The sequence below is a fragment of the Corapipo altera genome, unplaced genomic scaffold (assembly GCF_003945725.1).
Source record: "Corapipo altera isolate COAL_440 unplaced genomic scaffold, ASM394572v1 2, whole genome shotgun sequence".
Taxonomy (NCBI): Eukaryota; Metazoa; Chordata; class Aves; order Passeriformes; family Pipridae; genus Corapipo; species Corapipo altera.
Window position 1 is genome coordinate 12,465,617 of NW_020884890.1, and position 19,262 is coordinate 12,484,878.

The 19,262-nt window shown below is 40.5% G+C and overlaps 1 protein-coding gene across 1 annotated transcript in view; it reads left to right on the plus strand.

Moving 5' to 3' along the window:
- The first annotated feature begins 5,727 nt into the window (after window positions 1–5,727).
- The window catches only part of ZNF292 (zinc finger protein 292), a 56,214-nt gene continuing 42,679 nt past the window's right edge, over window positions 5,728–19,262 (plus strand). The window contains exon 1 of the mRNA XM_027644709.1: window positions 5,728–5,904. Within this exon, the coding sequence (XP_027500510.1) occupies window positions 5,743–5,904 (162 nt within the window). The 5' untranslated portion in view covers window positions 5,728–5,742. The remainder of the gene's footprint in view (window positions 5,905–19,262) is intronic.

A 19,262-nucleotide genomic window follows, 5' to 3' on the forward strand; every position in this document is an offset into this window, starting at 1 on the left:
CAAAAGCAACCTACAGACCACACTCTGAACAGTTGGTTTTTTTTCTTGGTGTCAGACATATAGGTCATGTTGATTACTGAGTAATGTATAGACCTACATCAGTGATTTTGAACATGGGTGAAAACCATCCTGGCCTTGACAGAAGGCAGAAGTATCATTACAAAAGACGTGACTACATGAGATTTATTTTCTTCCCCTTTTGAAGTTTATGTTTTATTTGCAATTAATTTTCATGATCAGATTCCATTGCACAAATCTACTATTTTACTGTTTTCATGAAGTTTCTATTGTAATCTTGTGAAGGAATACTTAAGTGCCTCAGAAAAAGCACTACTTATTGTCTAATGTGATAGCGATGTCTGTTTGAACATATTCAGCAATCAGTTAACACCAGTTTTTCTTTACACACTACCATCCTTTAGCTTGAAAAGCTTTTGTCCTAACTGATGCTTACTTTTACTGTTTCTGGACTGAAATTACACTTCTTTTCACCTTTTGTTTCACTAAGCTAAATGAACCATTTTTATTCTCCCTCAGGAAACAGATTCTCCATTTTACTGATCATCCTTTGAGTCCTTCTCTGTACCTCCTGCAGTGTGATTTCATCTTTCCTGAATAATAGTGACCAGAATCGCATAAATTGTTTCCGATGAGATGAGACCAATGTTTTTATCTGCAGTATCTAATGGAAATAGCTGACCTGGCAGGTCATGTGATTTTAGTAATTTTTTTGCAGCTGGATGATATCTATGACTTGGTCATCACCAACTAATACAGTGAGCACTTTCTATCCACTGTCACTTCCAACTTATTAGCATCTTCCCCAGCAGAAAGTACTGCTATCGGTCTCCTCGCATGTTGTGTTATTAAAATTAATCTGTTCTATTATTTAGGTTCTAAAAGTCATCTAGTCTTGATCCTTCTCATATTGAAATTGTGTCACCATTTTTCGTCATCAGCACATTTCATTATTACAGATCATATTTTTTTACCTATATCATTAATGGAAATTTCTGGATGAATAAAGATCTCCTGATGTTTCAGATCGGTATGTGACAGGTTTTTTGTTTTCATCTCAAATGTGGAAACATTTGTTTTCATATCTTCTTTCTGATTAGCCCCTGCTTTAATTTGCTTTGTAAGGAAACTCAGCTGAGTTTCTCAAAAGTCTCACTTTACTCTTACCCTTCTTAATGTTTTTTCAAGCAATTTTGTTTCACTCCTTTCAAGAATTTGATTGTTCCCAATAACCTTTTTGAAGTGGCTATGTATCCAGCTGGGACTGAGTTGCCCTTGTTTGAGATATGAATTACAGATATGTTATTTTCAGAAAGATTTGGCAGATGTCAAGCCTTCTCCACATGCAAATCCTAAACCACCTAGATGCATTTGTCATCAACAACTCCTTCCCTTAAATTTCTCAAAGTTTGACCTTAGAAATTAAGAATCTTAGTTATCAACCTACTTTTACTCCAATTAGTATTTTTCCTAATAACGTAACAAAACACAAACATCTCTAGTGTATCTTCATGCTCTCTAAGAGAAGCTCTTTACCACATTTCCCCAACACCGACTCAAACAAGTTTTATTGTATCTTTCCTGTTGCCATTTTGTTTCTTTAATATCTATCACACAGCAAATTCTAATCCTCCATTAATCCCCTTTGCTTCCATGAATATTTTAATATTTGTGTGATTCTGTCCTAATTTCTATTCTGTCATATCTTCTGTTATCCCTAAAACATCTAGTTTTGTTGCCAGGGTTCCAATGCTATACAAACATCACAGTTGTTTCTTGCTAACATGATATTCTCCTCGGAAGAGTTAGTAGTCCTCCTCCCAACTATCATCTAAATACAGTCTAAGATACACTCTCATCACTATTCCAATCCTTTCTCTTTGCTGTTGTCATCCTAACCTCTGATACTTTTTTTGTTATTTGCTTGATTTCCCTCTTCCAGGGAGGATTTGTATCTAAAACATATATTGTGACATTACATAAATCGTTGAGGTTTTTTAAAGCTATTTCAAACAACTGGTAGGTAAATAACTCACATAAGGGGGAGTTTAGGTCATGAAGTCTCCTTTATCTCTTATCATTTCTAACCAGGCCCTGCATCCCAAAACACAGAGAGTATCTGATATGCCTCTCTAAATGACAGTTTTATTAAGACATGAGAATTGAAGCATGGAGCTATGAAAACACCACACTGTGGAAATAATGAATCAGTCAAGGAAGTGGCAAGAATAAAAGAATGGGGAAGCATGTATCAGAACCCCAAAGAAATTTTTGATGAGTAATCTTTACTGCCACAAGCCCTTATCTTAAATATGCATTTCTAGCACACCCAATAAGCCTTTGAATTTCTCTTATCATAAAATTTCATCTTTGAAGAGGTGTAAAACTTATGTCCTTCCCCTTCCAGTTTTCCACCCTTTTTCTGTTCCTTCTCACAATCTCCACTCTCTTTATTCCTTGAACTGTTTTGGTTGGGTTCCTTTTTTTCACCCCTCATGGGATTCATTGTCCTTGCCCATACACACATCTTCCTCATCTGCTTCTTTCTTCTCTGTCTTTTCCAGTACAGCAAATGGGCTCCTTGACCATATTTCCACTGCAATAATAAGCCTCCTCTCTCTTAAATTCACACTTTCACAGTCACATAGTCTGCCCCACAGGTCCATGGAGAAAACAGGTATCTGAAAAGAACATCTTCTCTGCGCAATCTTGTTCATGTCACCATCAAGCACCAGCTCTTCTCTTCCATGAGCTCTATCTACCATAGTGTAGATTTTGTCAGGATTCAAATACAAGACGAATAACACAGCTTTTTATTTGATCATGCTTTTAATTCTTTTCCTCTTTCTCAGGCCATCACCATGCTTGCCTCAGTAGCTGTCATCATATTCTCACTGTTGTCAAACAAGAAAAAAAAAAGAACTCCTCCGTTATTCAACACTGTTTGTGGTTATTCCTTCCACTCACTAATTCCTTTCTTAGTCTCTTAGATGTAAGCTTAGCAATTAACTGCCTGTGAGTCATGATTAAAGGCAGGAATCCTCCCTTGCACAAGGCCCCTGGAGGCTTAAGTGCAAGTCCTCTTCAGGGTAGCACAACTGAAGGACAGGCTACTTTCCACTTGACCCTGATAAGAACAAAACAAACAACATTACCATCTCCAAGTGCTAACCTTTTGCAGGAGCAAGAAACTCACATTCCACCTTCCTCCTTCTTTCCTGGCCTGGGCTCAATTCAGAAAACCCTCTACGCAAGGAAGAAACAACACAGCTAGCTAAAACAAGGACAGCCTATGAATATGAATTTTGCTATTGTGGTTTAAGATTGAAAATAATTACAAATAGTGCAGTATAGGACAGAGTTATCCACAGGAGAAGGTATTTTAGCTCCTGCAGATATATTGAGTGAATAAAAAGGTTTTTATGCAATTGTTTCTAGTATTTGCATCACTGATTAGTAGTGTTGTTATAGGCAGTTTGGTAGTGAGTGATACATGGGAACCAAATTTTTCTGGTTCTACATTAAGGTTTAAATGAAAAAGCTGAAAGTTTTCTCTTCTGCTGCTTGTAACAGAATGGACTTCATGTGCAGTAAAAATCAGAAACTTTAAAAGTCTGAGGCATACAACTCACAAATAAGATATCTACTTGGATACTTGTATGGAAAACTAAAAACATATCACTTTGGGTTCACTACTATGACCCAAAATGCAGTCATTTCTGGACCAGACCCCCAGACCTGTCTCCAAAATGTTGCATATTCAATGTTATCACTGTGAATGTCTTGCCCTGTCTCCAACACGTTGCATATTCAATGCTATCATTCTGAATGTCTACACTTCTAGACTAACCTTTTGCAGTCTCGGAGGAACCTCTTTTCTTTCCAGATCTGATTTAGTGTTCATTCCATCATATGCCTCAGCTTTCAACTGTATGCAGGAAGTAGATAGTGCCGCTTTTCCTTTGTGACCAAAAAAACCCCCCAAAACCAAAAGAGAACATAATCATCAAATCAGTACAATGGTCGTATAAGATCAGTTAGCGGGTGTGGGATATTTTGTTAAATTTTGTTCGGAGCAAGGCTGATTGGCATACTGAGGAGTCTGCAGCTAGTCTCTTCCAGCCAAAAGACTGTTACGCTTCAAGTTTGTGCAATGCACCAGTGTTCCTTATTTTCCAGATGATGTGAAATACCCAGCTTAAGACACCGTCACTCACTGCTGGCTGCCTAAGAGAAAACCCAATCCAATCCCAACAGCCAGTGCTCTCATTGCAGTAACACATTTACTTCTCACTTCCTCAATGAATGCTGGTACCACGAAGAGTGTGTCAACCTATGTAGCCTAGAAGACTGTAAAACATGTATTCATACCAATTCAGTGTCTGCCAGGTCCATGTTTTCCTCCTCCTCAGAATCTATGCCTCAGGCCCATCTCCAGTATTTCCAATACCTGTAACAGATGAAGGAGTCTCCTCAGCATCTTGAGTAGATGTAGGGAAAGTCAATGTCCACCACTGGCGCTTTCCACTGCTCTGAGGACTTCAGAGTGTGAGAGGGTGCTTGGCTCAGCACTAGGACAGAGTGGACAACAAAGATGTTGTCCAGAACAAAGCCCAGAACTTCCAGATCTCAAATGCTTCATTTGAAGAGCAAAGCCACACTTCCCATTTCCAATCATAATAAAAGCAGGATGATCCAGGTATGAGGAAGTCAACTCAGTGGCATTCTTGAGGCTTACACACCCCATTACTTCCTGCAGAGGAAGAAAGGTGAGGAAACAGCATGCCACAAAACTCCAGTGGTGTCGACCATGGCTGTCCCAGCAGTGGTTGGTGCCACGTGGCACTCTCACAGACAAGAGGAAAGACTGGACGTGGCACTTATTGCCATGGTCCAGTTGACCTCATGGTGTTCAGTCATAGGTTGGACTCGATGATCTCAGAGGTCTTTTCCAACCCAATTAATTCTGTGAAATAACCCACTCAGGCCCCTGGCAAGAGTTGCAGCCTTCCTTACGCAACAGCAGCTGCAAGGGTGAAGGAGCTCCGGTACCACCAGGCCACACATACATTGTCAGCCAGCAACAGGATGAGAGGACATGGCCTCGAGCGGCACCACATGAGGTTTAGATTGGACGTTTTTTCACAGAAAGGGTGACTAGACATTGGAATGGGCTGCCCAGGGAGGTGGTGCAGTCACTGTCCCTGGAAGTGCTTAAGGAAAGACTGGACATGGCACGCAGTGCCATAGTCTAGCTGACATGGTGGTGTTTGGTCATAGGTTGGACTCGATGATCTCAGAGGTCTTTTTAAGCTTAATTGATTCTGTGATTCTGAGCTCGAGGGATGGTGACAAAGGCAGAGCAGCCTCGCCCCCCCAGGGCCGCCGCCATTTGCAGCCGTTTTGCCGCCAAAACCCGTCGCCGGGCGGGCGGGGGAGGGCCCCGTCACGTGGCCGCGCGGGGGCGCGCGTGGTGTCGCGTCACGTGACTCCGGGAGGCCCCGCCCCCTTCCCGGCCCCAGCCGTTGCGCTGCGGGGGGGGACGGCGGTGCGCGCGCGCGCGCGCCGCGCGCTCCCGCGCATCTCCATCTCCTCCGCACGTGACCCCCCGTCCCTGGAACGTGGCATTGTGTAATCACGTGACCCGGGAGCGGAGCGGGGGGGCCGGGGGAGGCAGGGAAGGGGGGCGGGGGGGCTGCGTACGCGACGGAGCGGGGTGCGAAGATGGCGGACGAGGAGGCCGAGCGGGAGAGCGGCGGCCCGGGCGGCGACCTCCTGGAGCTGCGGCGCCTGCGGGAGCGGCTGCTGGAGCTGGAGACGGGTCTGCGGGAGAGCCGCGAGCCGGCCGTGCAGGCGGCCACCGAGTACTGCAAGCAGCTCTGCCAGGTCAGGCCGCCTCTTCCCTTCTCCCTTCCCTTCCCTTCCTCCAGTGCCGTGCCCCCGCCCGCGCCCTCCCCTCCCCCGCGGGGTGTGTGCGGGCTGTGCGAGCCCGGCCGGGCCGGGGCGCGGGGGCCGGGCGGTACCAGCGCCGCCCCCGCCGCGGGGAACCCGGAGCGGCGGCGGCCCGGGGGCAGCCGGGGCTCGGGGCCGGGCCGGGCGATCGCCGCTACTCGTTGTGGCTGAGGCGGAGCGGCCCCGCGCCCGCTGCCGCTCCGGCCCGGCCCGTAATCCCCATCCCCCGCCTCGCTCCCCCCGCCCCGGTTCTCGCGGTCTCCAGGCCCCTTTGTTGTGCTCTGCGGCTCGGCTTATCGAAGGGCCCTTTGTTCCTGGCGGTGGCGGACCGGGGGCCCCCCCGTCCCTCGGGCACCCCTCCTCCCCCGGGGGCGAAGGCAGGGAGGCGGCGGGCCGGGCGGTGGGGGCTCCGCCGAGGGGCCGGGCAGGAGGCTGTAAGTCCGTCCCGGGTCCCTCAGCGCGGTGCTCCTGCTCTGTGCCCCCCTTCTCCCCTCGCCCATTCCCTATCTCGTACCCCGGGGGGATAGCGGAGTTTCTACCAGCCTGGGAAAGAGGAGGCGGTGGAGTGGTGATGGGCTGAACGAAGTCGCCGGTGGTGGTAGCAGGTCGGTGGGTCTGCGGTGCTGCTCCCCGTTTCCTCGCCCTGTCAAGGCAGCGCAATCCCGCCTCGGGAGAGGGCTCCCAAGCCGGCACTGTTGGAAGCACCATTGTGTGTAATTATTTTACCGTAGGGAGAAGGCCTGCTTCCACAGAGCTGGGTTTGGTCCTGGAGCAGGGTTTGTTTGCAGGTGTTTCTTCTGAGCTGGTGACCCTGCTGAGTATGCCTTCCTAAACAAACTTTGTGGTGCTAGCTCCACAGTTAAAGCAGACTGCTCCATTTTAGTTGTGTGTGTGTCTATACATGGCCCTGATTTCTCTTAGATATCCTTTCTTGGCTGGCGTTAGGTGCGTCCCAATGTATAAAACAAGTTCTCAAATATTTTAGGCCACAGAAATTCATAGAAACCACCACTTCTGTAGCTTTACTATGTTTAATAGTCTGTCTGATAAAAGTGATAATGTTTGTTTACACATTACTGTCACCCATTCATGGAATGTAGGCACACTGTTAAAAGGTGGAATGGATAAGAGCGAATTCACATGGTTGGTTTGAATTGTGTTTTATTTGTGATTTCGTATCTGTTTTCTTAGGGTTGATTCTTGGTAACCATTGTAGCATGCTAATTTCATGTCTGTCACTTCTGGATTAAACTTTCTACTTTTTCCTAACCAGGAAAATTTACTACTAAATAGTTTAAGCATATTTTTATTCTGTTTCGTGTATACAGGAGTTGTATTTCAGGTTCTTTTTCTCTGGTCAAAATTTATCACATTGTACTTGGTTAGAATGTCTATAGATGCACAGAAACAAGATGGGTTTATGTTGGTTCAGATCAGTGTGTTCTCAGTCTGTTTTATCTTTGTACCTCCTTTCTTACACATGTACACTGGGAGGTAGGAATCTGCCATTCCTGGCTCTGGCTTCACTTCTGACTTGTGAATGAGCTGTTCCTTGAACTGAAGTAGTTGGGTAGGTGGGAATGAAGACACCATCCTTAACGCAAACAGAGTAGGTTACTGATGTCTAAAGCAGATTTATCATTGAAGTTGTGGTTGTGTGTTCTTGGTTAGTGGCTTCAAGAGTTGATAGGTGGGTTTAAAGTTTAACAAATATGAATATTCTTATTACTTCGGTGATTGTTGTAAGGCCCAAGTTTACCAGTTTTCTTAACCGTACATCTTTTAAAAACAAATCTCACTGAACAAATCAGATGGGTAGAAATTGACTTAGATGTAAATCTGTGCTGGTTGGAAATGAGTTACTGTTCCTGCCATACCAAGATTTATAGGAAGGCCATATCTGGTTTTGGAGGCTGAAGGCTGGTGCGTAACGCTGAGGTTTGAGACATGCCATTCAGTGTTGAAAGATCCTGCTTTTCAAATTTTAAACCAAGGTCTAAACAATTGCTTAATGTATTAAAAAGTGTTGTTCTTGGGCAGGCATTTTTTATGCTGGTTCAGTGGGCATTTTCTAAAATCTGTTCACCTGTGCTTGTGGTGCCAGAATACTTATCCAGCCTCTTCTACACTTTTAATCCTTCATTTGGGATAACACAAAATAGTATTCATGATTCAGATAGTGGTCTTAGCTGCTTAGTTTGTACTGCATCACATAGGCTATAGAAATATCATGTAATGTAAAAGCCACCTCAGAAATCTCTTTTAAATAATGGTTTAAAGGCATCTACCTTGTTTTCCTGAATAAAGTCTTTGAATGTGTATTGATGAAGGAATAATTTGGTCAAACGTACGAAACTCAGAGTTGTTTTATAATATTTATAAAAAACTGTGTAAATATAACTTATATCTTAGCTCTGGTAATGCAGTGCTGAAGAAATATTTTAGTATTTGTCTTGATATGATTTCACCTGCCTTTTCTTTTTTTCTTGGTGCTTAGTTTCTAGGCATGCAATAACTGTAAAGATCTTGCAAAATCTTGTGTCCCTGTTTTATTTTGCCAGGTAGTGACTCTGGAGCCCAGCAAACACAGAGATTGTTGCCATAAATTAACTTTTAATTTATTTTTTTAACGAAGTGGGTAACATAATGTTCAAGAAATCAGTGTATTTTCATACTGATGGAAGCTGAAGAATGTGCAGTAGAGCATGGAAAGATCCTTAGGTTCAAAGGCAAAGAAAGGATTTAAGTATTCTGTGCTCATTAAATGAAGTGGGAGTTGTACAGCCAAATCCCTTATCTGTTTTTTAAAAAATCTCAATTTGAACTATTTTATTTTTTATAACCCCATAGTGTAGAATTCCTGTTATAAACACAGGAATTGTGTTTATACAAGACCCCTTGTACCTTGACAGAAAACGTTATTACAACTGTTTTCTTCTCTTGTAAGAATAAAGTTTGTTTTGATGTATTTTATATGCAGCATTTCATTAGCTACAAATATATTTGTGTGTTGCTGCTGGTTGCACTGTGAAATGATACAATTATTCTTAAAATTTAAGGAGATTATAGACTGGACCTTAATCCTGTACCATATCTATGTGAACTCCATTGGCAGCGTGCAACATTGTTGTTATTAACTGAAATTCACATCTGTATGGATATATGTAAAATGACTTTTTAATTGCAATTCTTGCTCTTCTGTAGCAATTTGGTAATTAGCAAATCCGTGACAAATGATGATGTTGTCACAAACTGTATGTGTGCATACCGGGGCAGACAGAATAAGTATCTTCAGCTGTAGTGACTAAAACTTGAAAGTGTGAATTTTGCAGGAATTCAGAATGGTCCAAAGAAAGATTGCTGTTCTTGTCATCATGTGGTGGCTGATTACATTATTTTCAAACTTAGCTCTTAAAGGTGGTCTGTTGTGTTCGTTCAGTTGGAGAAGATCAAAATGTTTGGGGGTTTTTTTGCCTGAGAGCTAGGTGAATGTGATGCTGATGGGTATATGAGAACTCCTCACTGTGGGCTGTGTTCCCTTCCAGTTGGTCATTACCCATTGTACCCCCTTTTTTTATATACCAAATTTCAGGCTGCTAACAGAATTTCTTTTGTCACTAGTTAGTTCTGAAATCTTTGTTATCTCCACCTATTCTGTTTTGCTATGGTTTACATGTTTCATCTTTGAGTCTTCCCTGCATTATTATTTTGACTTTTCATCTTTTTCCTGAATCTGATTCTTAGGGTTTTTTTTCCTCTCCTGCTGTACTTTGTGGTACAAAATCTGCAACACTGTGAGATGATCAGGTTTATTCTACTAATGTACAAGTTGTCAACATATAGGGACCTATATTATAAACATAAGAAAGTATTTGGGCTGTTGTGCAGTCTTTCCTCAATAACTTTACCTGTACTTTTGGTTCATCTCTTGGTTATCTTATAATGTCTGCCTGTTATGAGAAAAATTGCGTGTTAAAATATGGTAGTGAGTGTGCTTAGCTGTTAGTAGACACATTAATATCCTTCTAGTGTAGACAGTTTACTCAGTAGAAACCTAGGAGCTTCTTAACACTAGCAGAAAAAGTGTAATGCTGATGGAAAAATGGGGGGGTCATGAAAGTTTTTAGGTATTTCAAAAGAAACCCCAAAACTTCTTTTGAAGAAGCCTTGTTTTTAACTGCTCTGGCTACACAGAGTTTATTCCTACTGTTTTAAACTGATTTTTACTGTGTTGAGGTTCTAGTGAAGTATTAGGACCTTAAGGTCCTACCCTATTTTTTTTTTCTGTGTGCTGTCATGCTAGAGTAGATCTTGGTAATATTGGGGAATATATACTGTACTAATCTAAGTTGTCCCTCCTAAAAGCAAACATGCATAGCTCTATTTAAAAAAGCTTCTTTTTTTTTTGTTATTATTACATACCTCTGATCACTACTTTTTAGAGTATGATCCCTTGCCAAGGGTAATTCTGTATATAAAGACGTCAACAGCCTTTGAAAGGCTTTTTTTGCTATTTCATCAAGCACCTGCAGTTGTGATGTCCTTCTTGCTGATGTGACCATAAGATTAGTGGTCACTGGTGGTGAAAAACACCACCAGCAAAATGTCAGGTGCCCTTTTAATATAAGTAGAAGACATTTCCTCTTTTTCTTAATATCACGCCTGATCTCTTACTCCAGACAACATTCATCAGACTCTTCCCTGAGTGTGTAGATGGATGTCCACCTTAGATTTTGTTTGACTCAACAGCTAATAGCAATATTTAAATAATATAGTCACAAGCTGCTGGAATGTGATTGTTAGTAAGGTGGATGTTTTTTGAGCTTTCAGTTCAATGATTTCCTGTCTAACCAAGTCTCTGTGTCTTCTTTTAGTATGCATGAATTCTGTAGCATCTACTTCTTTAAGTAAAAAGTGTTTTCTGTTGAGTCCAGTGAGCAATTTTTTACACTGAGCCTAACACTTAAAAGTTTCTGTTTTGATGTTTGTCTTTACACATTTGCCTCTACCATTCTGTGTTTCTTCTGGTCTCACAGTTGCTATTTTTTGTACATATATTACCATGAATGTAAGATTCCCATCATAACTTCTAATGCTTCTAATTTTGCTTTCATACCTGTGACCTCCAGATGTTCTGCTATTCAGGGAGAGATGTACAGCTGCTAGAAATCACAAGGAATCTACTAAAATATAGTACACCACCCAGATTCCCAAGTGCATGAGGAGAAACAGCTGTCATCACTGTGTCATGTCATGCAAACTTTCAGTTGCCTCGGGCATTTTTATGCTCCTTCATCACTGTAAGACTTGCCCTGTCAAACACTGATGTTATCTCTTTGAACAGGGAGCGGGGTAGAAACAATGCTCCCAGATTTTTTTAAGTTAAACTATGAGGAGTCAGGGAAATTGTCTTGCTTTCAAATAAAATGGTACGTGCACATTTTATCCAGATACGTGTGTGAAAAATGTTTAGACAAAAACACCCCCACTGTTTAGGGTACATCCAACCAATGAGCATAATTGTTTTAATACCCCATTGTCCTCAGTAATGGCATCAAGCCTCAGCATCGTTCCAGATTGGAGCTGGTCCTCATTAGAATTTCTGAGCTCTGTACTGTAAGATTTTATTAATAAATTTTCCTATATCAAAGTAATTCAGCTAGACCATGATTCCAAAGGCAGATTGCTTATTGGTAAACCATAGCTTGTTTAATCTGTTCTCAAGAATTTCTGGTAAGAAAGATTCAAAAAACCTCCCTGGATAATACGTTGTAGTTAATTTGTCTTTGCCTTCAGTCATTTCCCACCCCCTTGATCTCTAATCTCTTGTTGCAATTTGACACTACTGTGATTTATTGTATCCCATGTAGATAGGAAAAGTAGCATATTCCCTTTCTGTTGGAAGCACCTCTTAGATTTTCAAAACTATTTTCAGTCATTTTCCAGTTTTCGCTTTTGAGAACAGAGTTTTTTGCAGTCCTTGATTTTGAATTTTTACTTTTTTTCTCTTTCCTTTTTGCTTTTTTGTTATATCCTTGAAATGTATGCCGTTTTGAAGTCCTTACTTGCAGGGAAGGTAGCAATCTAATAATTCTGTAAGAAAGTGACAATCTATCTAAGGCTTAGGATTTAGGTACTTTTCCTGTAAAACAGCCTTCGAAGTACAAATACTCACGAGAACAGTGATAGTTCTCTGAAACATAACAAAATAAGGTAGTTAAGAAGATGACAAAAGTAGATGGAGGGCTTAAAATTAATAAAAACTTCAGCACCTTGACAAAAGCTCACCTTTCTGTGTAGGTTCAGCAAATAGATACTTAGTTTGTTAGTTACCCTGATGCACGTGTGTTGCTGGGTTAAAGTTATGTGATGCTTTTACTGAAGTTATTGAGAACTCCTTCTATCAGCAAGCTTCTATTTCTCTAAGAAATACTTGTAGTTAATAGTTAATAATTACTGGTCATGACATGTGGATACAGTTCCTGCATAATGTCCTTGATTTTTGTTGCCCACTCAAAGACTGAGAGGCATTCTGCTACATACAGTCCCTCAACCCTTTAAAAAAACCTCCAAAGACCTCACTGTAGATTTCAATTTACTTGCAGTAGTTGGCTGTAAGCAGTAGCTGCACATCTCTGCTAGCATAACTTAATGAATTAAGTACTTTCTGTATTGGCACATGCCTTTATCTTTTCCTACAAATCCGAGCTTCATTCCCCACTTTTGAACAATGTATATCAATAATGTCTAGGTTGCTTTCTCAAACTGCAGTTATTGAAGATTCATGGTTTCAAAAACAAGAGGTACTGACTATGGAAAACATATTGTGCAGGACTGTATAAGGAATGTATGTAGGTTAATATTAACATTCAGTAAGGCATCTCATTCTATTAAAATATCTTCATTGTGTATCTGAAGTTTCTTGATAAGGACGTGAGATATCTATTTCAATGTCCAGTCCATTGTCTATATATTTTACTTTTTTTTATTATTATTATTTGATAGAGAGCGAGTACCACAGGTTTGGGGGGAAGGTGGCAAAAAGTGCTCTTCTGGGGAATCTTTGCTTCCGTTGTGACTAAGGATCAGGGAATTTCATCTGGCCTTTTCCATTTACTCTGCCATTTAAATATCATAGTATTTTTTTACTCTTGGCTTTATGTGGACATACTGTATATTGCAGGTTGTTTCTGCATAAGACTTCCCTAATTTACAGATCAAACTAGAACAGTTAGGAGACATCAATATTTTGTTTCTTCTGTGTGATGCATTACCTAAACTGATACACAAGGCAAAGAAACTATTTCGAATTCATACACATATGGAGCATATCTTCAAGAAATAGTGCTGTGGGCAACGGTTAATATCTATAAAATTTTTTTTCTTTAGTGTTTTTTAAAGGCCTCCATATAAATCCTTGAGCAGTTGTCATACAGCATGTATAATTCTGTAGTTTTCAGGAGGGAAAATAGCATGATGTTTTTATACTGTCAGTGTCTTTAAAATAATGATGTACAGCAACTTGCAAATTTAAGTTAAAATAACAGGTGAACAGTATGGCTTGAAACTATCTTTTGGAATAGCATTCCCCATTTTATTAGATCTGTGCTTTTGCATATGTTAAGAACTTGATGTCTCATGTCTTAAGAAGTGTGCAGGTCTTTCTTTCTAAGGTGTGGAATATTTTTTAATATTTATCTTTCCAAATATTCCAAAGACAACCCCATGGTATTATTCGTCGTATCTTTTATCTCTTAAGTATGCACTGCTTTCATTTGGGAAGAGTTAATCTAGTACCACTTAGTACTTGGGAGAACAAAGAGATTCGGAAAGAAGGTATATGTAACATCAAAAAGGCAGTGGATCTTTATAAAATTATTCTCTGAAAATAGGAGATTGGACTAAACTTGCAAGAACACGTGCCTGTAGTTTTTGGTAAGAAGAGTTTGATCAAATATCTTTTCCATCTTCTCTTCTGTAACTGCTGTACAGTCTTCTGGTATATAGTATTTCTGGCTTTGTGATTCCCTGTATGAAGATAAAGTAAATTAAACGTTCATCAGAGAAACAGGAAAATCCTGTGCTAACTCGTGTAGTTCTCACTTTATTATTTTGTTAACTATTCTGAGCTAGTCATACAATTCTTTGTCCTTATAGGGACTCATGTAACATGGACAACTTGTACCAAAGCTCCATCCAGCTTCAGACATGACTGCTGGACAAATGCATTTGTTGCTATGAGAAACTTAACTTCTGGGGCAAAATTCTGTAGGCTAAAGACTAGTCTTTATTTTGTAACTCTTTGTTATCTTTTGAGTTGAATTTAAAAGTTTTCATTTAACTGGTAGTGAATATGTGTAGTGTTCTTGATCTCCTGTATATGATAAAGAACAGAACAATGGAGAGAATGGATTCTGTTGAATAGGCAAATCCTGCTTGATATTTGTGTACCTAATACCCTGAATACTCTTCTGATGAATCAGTAAAGTACATTCAGTGATCAGGCATTAAATCAAATTAGGAATAAGGAGTCCCTCAGGCTTGTGATTTATAGAATCATAGAATGTTAAAGATCATCTAGTCCCAACCGCCCTGACATGGGCTGGGACACCTCCCATTAGACCAGATTGCTCAAGGCCTTATCCATCCTAGCTTTGAACACTGTTGGGGTTGGGGCATCCACAACGTCCCTGAGCAACCTGTTCTGGTGTGTAACCACCTTCACAGTGAAAAATTTCTTCCTAATACCTAACCTAAATTTCCTCTCTTTCAATTTGTACCCATTCCTCTTTGTCCTATCACTACAGTTCCTTACGAAGAGTCCCTCTCCGGTTTCCCTGTAGGTTCCCCTCAGGTACTGGAAGGTGCTATGAGGTCTCTTCTCCTCCTCTCCAGGCTGAACAGCTCCAGCTTTCTCAGCCTGTCTTTGTAGGGGAGGTGCTCCAGTCCTTTTATCAACTTTGTGGCCCTCCTCTGGACTTGCTCCAACAATTCTATGTCTCCAGAGCTGGATGCCGTACTTCAGGTGGGGTCTCACAAGAGCAGAGTAGAGGGGTAGAATCACTTCTTTTGACCTGCTGGCCCCACTCCTTTTGATGCAGCTCAGGGTGTTGTTGGTTTTCTGGGCCGTGTGTGCGCGTCACTGGCTGATGTTTAGTTTTTCATCAACCATCACCCCCAGGTCCGTCTCCGCAGGGCTGCTCTCAATCACTTCTCCACCCAACCTGTAGGTGTGTTTGGGATAGCCACAACCCAGGGGCAGGACCTTGCACTTCACTTTGTTGAACTTCATGAGGTTTGCATTGGCCCACCTCCCAAGCCTGTCAGGGTCCCTCTGGATGGCATCCCTTCCCTCCAGTGTGTTGACTGCACCACACAGCTTGGTGTTGGCAGCAAACGTGCTGAGGGTGCACCCGATCCCACTGCCCGTGTCACCAACAAAGATATTGATCAATATCGGCCCCAGTACCAACCCCTGAGAGACACCACTCATCACTGGTCTCCACACGGGCAGTGAGCTGTTGACCACAGCTTTTTGTGTGCAGCCAGCCAGCCAGTTCTTTACCCACCAAATGGTCCATTCATCAGATCTGTGTGTCTACAATTTAGAGACAAGGATGTCACATGGGACAGCGTCAAACACTTTGCATAAGTCCAGGTAGATGGTGCCAGTTGCTCTGCCCCTGTCCACCAATACTGTAGCCCTGCCGTAGAGTACTTGTCTCAGGAGCTTGTGATAATGTGCTGTTTTATAACAGAATGAACACAAGGATGAGGACAAAAAGAGATTAACTGTTCAGAACCACAAAAGACAATCTGAACTTCATTGTTTCTTTAATCATGGAGGGTTGCTCTTATGAAGAGAATTGCAGAGATTAAAAGTAACTTCTGCTTATGAATTCATGGTAGTAAAGATGATAAAACTTCAGTATCCCAATTCTACAGACCTGGAACTTGCATAATGTTTTAGTTGAAACTGGCATGGCAGTTGAACCCTGATTTTGGATACCCAGCCAGACTGGTGAACCACATCAGTGTGATGGCAGGAACTTAGAGTTCTCCTCAGGTTTGCTAACATATTCACGAGAAAGGATGGTCTTGGCTCCTCTCCTTCTTCACACATGGACACAGTGGCAGTACTGATAAAAGGATGCAGGTTGTTGGTTATTAGACACAGTGTGGTAGATGTTGCCTTGTTCTTTCACTGGAAATAGAGATCAGATTGAAGCATCCTTTGGGATGCCAGTTTGACTGTGCTGAGTAGACAAGCTTAAAATGATGATTAAGTAACCTTCCTACTGAGGAAGAAGATTATCAATTAAGTTCTCATCAGAATTAAAAAGGTTTGAAGTAGCAGTGGGAGAAGCTACATTCATCTGATAAATGCTAATACAAAAATGTAATGTAGTTGAACTATAGAAATATTGTAATGTCTCATTTTTCTTGATGAGAGAGCAGGTTCAAGTCACCTATGCTGCAGGAAATGCACGTTTCCAGATTATACACAGTTATTTCTGGCTGTCTTCCTATTTTTAATCTGCCCATATGCCAGTCTGATAATTAAAAGAATAGGTAAATTAGATTTCCTGGCAATGGATAAAGTTTACTGTAATGAACATCCCACCACATTCATGAAATGCTTGTTTAATAGCCAACTGCTGAATCTTGTTTTTAACTAAACAGACTAAAATATGTATGTTGGGATGACAACACTGAATTGAGACCTGAATGAAAACCTGAACAGAAAGAAGTGCAGCCTAGGACTATAAGGAGTTCACTTCTTATGTAAGGATGCAAGAGAGAAATTAGACACTGATGACCGGATCAGAAAAAGCATATTGAATGCAAAATGTAGAAAGATTAATGGCAAGCCTAAAGATGAGTAATTTCTAATACTGGATATGACAAAGCATGAGGCTTAATGAAGTTATTTACTGGTGTTTTAAATAACTTACTTGTTTTAAAATGGTTTATGGATGTAACCACAAGTTGTCCATTTTCTAGGTATTTTTCTAAAACTAGCTAGTTTTTGAATTCCAGGCAAAATAGTGCTTAAAACTAATGAGAGGAAATTTATCTTTTGTTTTGCCTCTTTCAGTTTAATAATTTGCAACCTGAGCTCATGCAGTATGTTCAGCATGCCCAGGTGAAAAACATAGAAATTGCTTGTGCCTTTTAACTTATATTTGGGGAAAGAAACATCTCTCTATTAGCTAACAGAAGGTTCTGTGTTTGGTAATTAACTTCCAGTTTTCTCTCTTTCTTCTGCCGTTTGTTTGTTTGTTTGTTTTATTATTATTATTATTATTGTTTTTGTGGTGATGGTAGATGACATAATTATTATGAGAGTTGTAGCAGAGCCCCACAGGCTCTTCTTCTGTTTTTGCTTCCATATATACTGGGGTGCTTTTTTTCAAACCTTCCTCCAGTGTAGACTCTGCCTTAAAAATATAAATATATTTTTCAACAGCATAGTAACATCTGTCTTGGTTTTGTATCTCTAAACTGGGGGCAGTGGTACTTCCCTGCTATTAAAAGTTATATACTTTATATATATCAGACTGTATATTGGAGAACAATCCTGGATTTTTTCACTGTTACTTTATCTGCCTAGTGAAGTAGAAATAGTTGGGTTAGGGTCATGTTTAACTTTTTATGCTTGTGTGCTGAAGGCTCGAGGTGCTTATGTCCATAAAAATTGAATTGTAACAATAGTTTAAAAAAATCCTCAGCAAGTTAATCTTGAGGGTCTTTATGTGGTTGATCATCATTACCCGGATTCTTCCCACAATTAGTCTTAATTCTCTTTACTGGAGATATGCAACCAGGAGAGTGTGAGCTACAGTCAAGTAGTTGTAAAGAACCATCAAGGTCATTAACACCTTATGTGGTGTAAATACATGTAGGGAAAGGAGGGGGGAGTTCAGATAATGTATGCATTCTTGCATTTTCAGAATTGTGGAAATCAATTGTTTCATTATTGCATAGTCATAGTAACTAGAGCTGCAGGGAGTTTTACTAAAAGAAAAAAGAAAACAAAGTAGATGTGGTTATTTGGAGAGAGTCTTTTTTGGCAGGAGTTAAAAAGTAGCTCATGGTAATTTTTACTAACTTTCTATCTTTGCTCAACTTTTGTGTTTTCTGATTTTTGTGGATTGATATTAAACTTATTTTGCATAATAAACTACATAATAGGTACACTATATGAGCTACTGAATATATGTATGAATGTGTAGTGGTTGAATAAACTGAGAAAATGAGTCACTAATTGCAGGGTAGGTTATGTTTGCTGGATTTCAAATGTATTCTAATTCTTTCTAATAAATCAAAATTAGTCAGAAAGTAATATCAGTTCTTTAACAAGTACCTTTTCTCAATGTGTGTTCTGAAATTCCTGTTGTCTCCAAAAAACCTCCGGGAGGATAGCTTTCCTCAAGTATGAACAGAAGTGTTAGTGCAAGACTTGATTTCTCGCTGTTTCTGTGCATCCCCTTTTCCCTTTCTGGTGGAACTTGAGCATAAAACCTAGATCTGTATCATCAGTGTTTGCAGTTCTACCACAAAAAAAAAAAAAGATGTGCAGTTATAGGTCAGTTTATTCTTTGTATTCTGGTTTGGTAGACAACATTTTAGATTTACGTGGTTCTGAAAATTCAGACTGACTGAAAAAAAAGATGTTGAGAGGCGAATGTTTATGTAAGGAAAAAAGGCTTATAGATGGGTAGAATTTTGCAACACTGTTTTACAGATTACCTTTAAAACTGTTAAGGAAACTAGTACTTAAAAGTACTGGAGCTATTGGTTTTTTTTTTTTTTAGATAACACCTAAAAGCATTTATTTTTAGTAAGTGATGATTGTCTATACCTGAGAGCACATACCCCTGTCTATCTGGGTACCGAAGGTACCGATAATAAAAATCAGTGCCATCATGTAGGTGCAGAACACAGCATAGGTGGGCTATTTCCCCCCCCCCCCCCGTGGAAGGAGAAGCATTATAGTAAGAGTGTTTAAGAGTATAAAAACATGCATGCTCATACACTACAACAAAACTACTTTTAATGTTCTGTTTTTTTCTCTTCAGTAGATGAATGAGAAAGTGAATGGTTGAAAGAACAATTTTAGAAGACACTTGTGAACCGAAATAGTGGGTGTCTGGATCAGACAAGGGGTTCACTTTGAAAGTTATCTGATCATCACTGTCACCACACTTTGTTTTACACTCTGGAACAGTCTTTGCAGTGTGGAATGTGTTTTGGATGAAATTAATGTGTTTTGGATGAAATTAATGTGT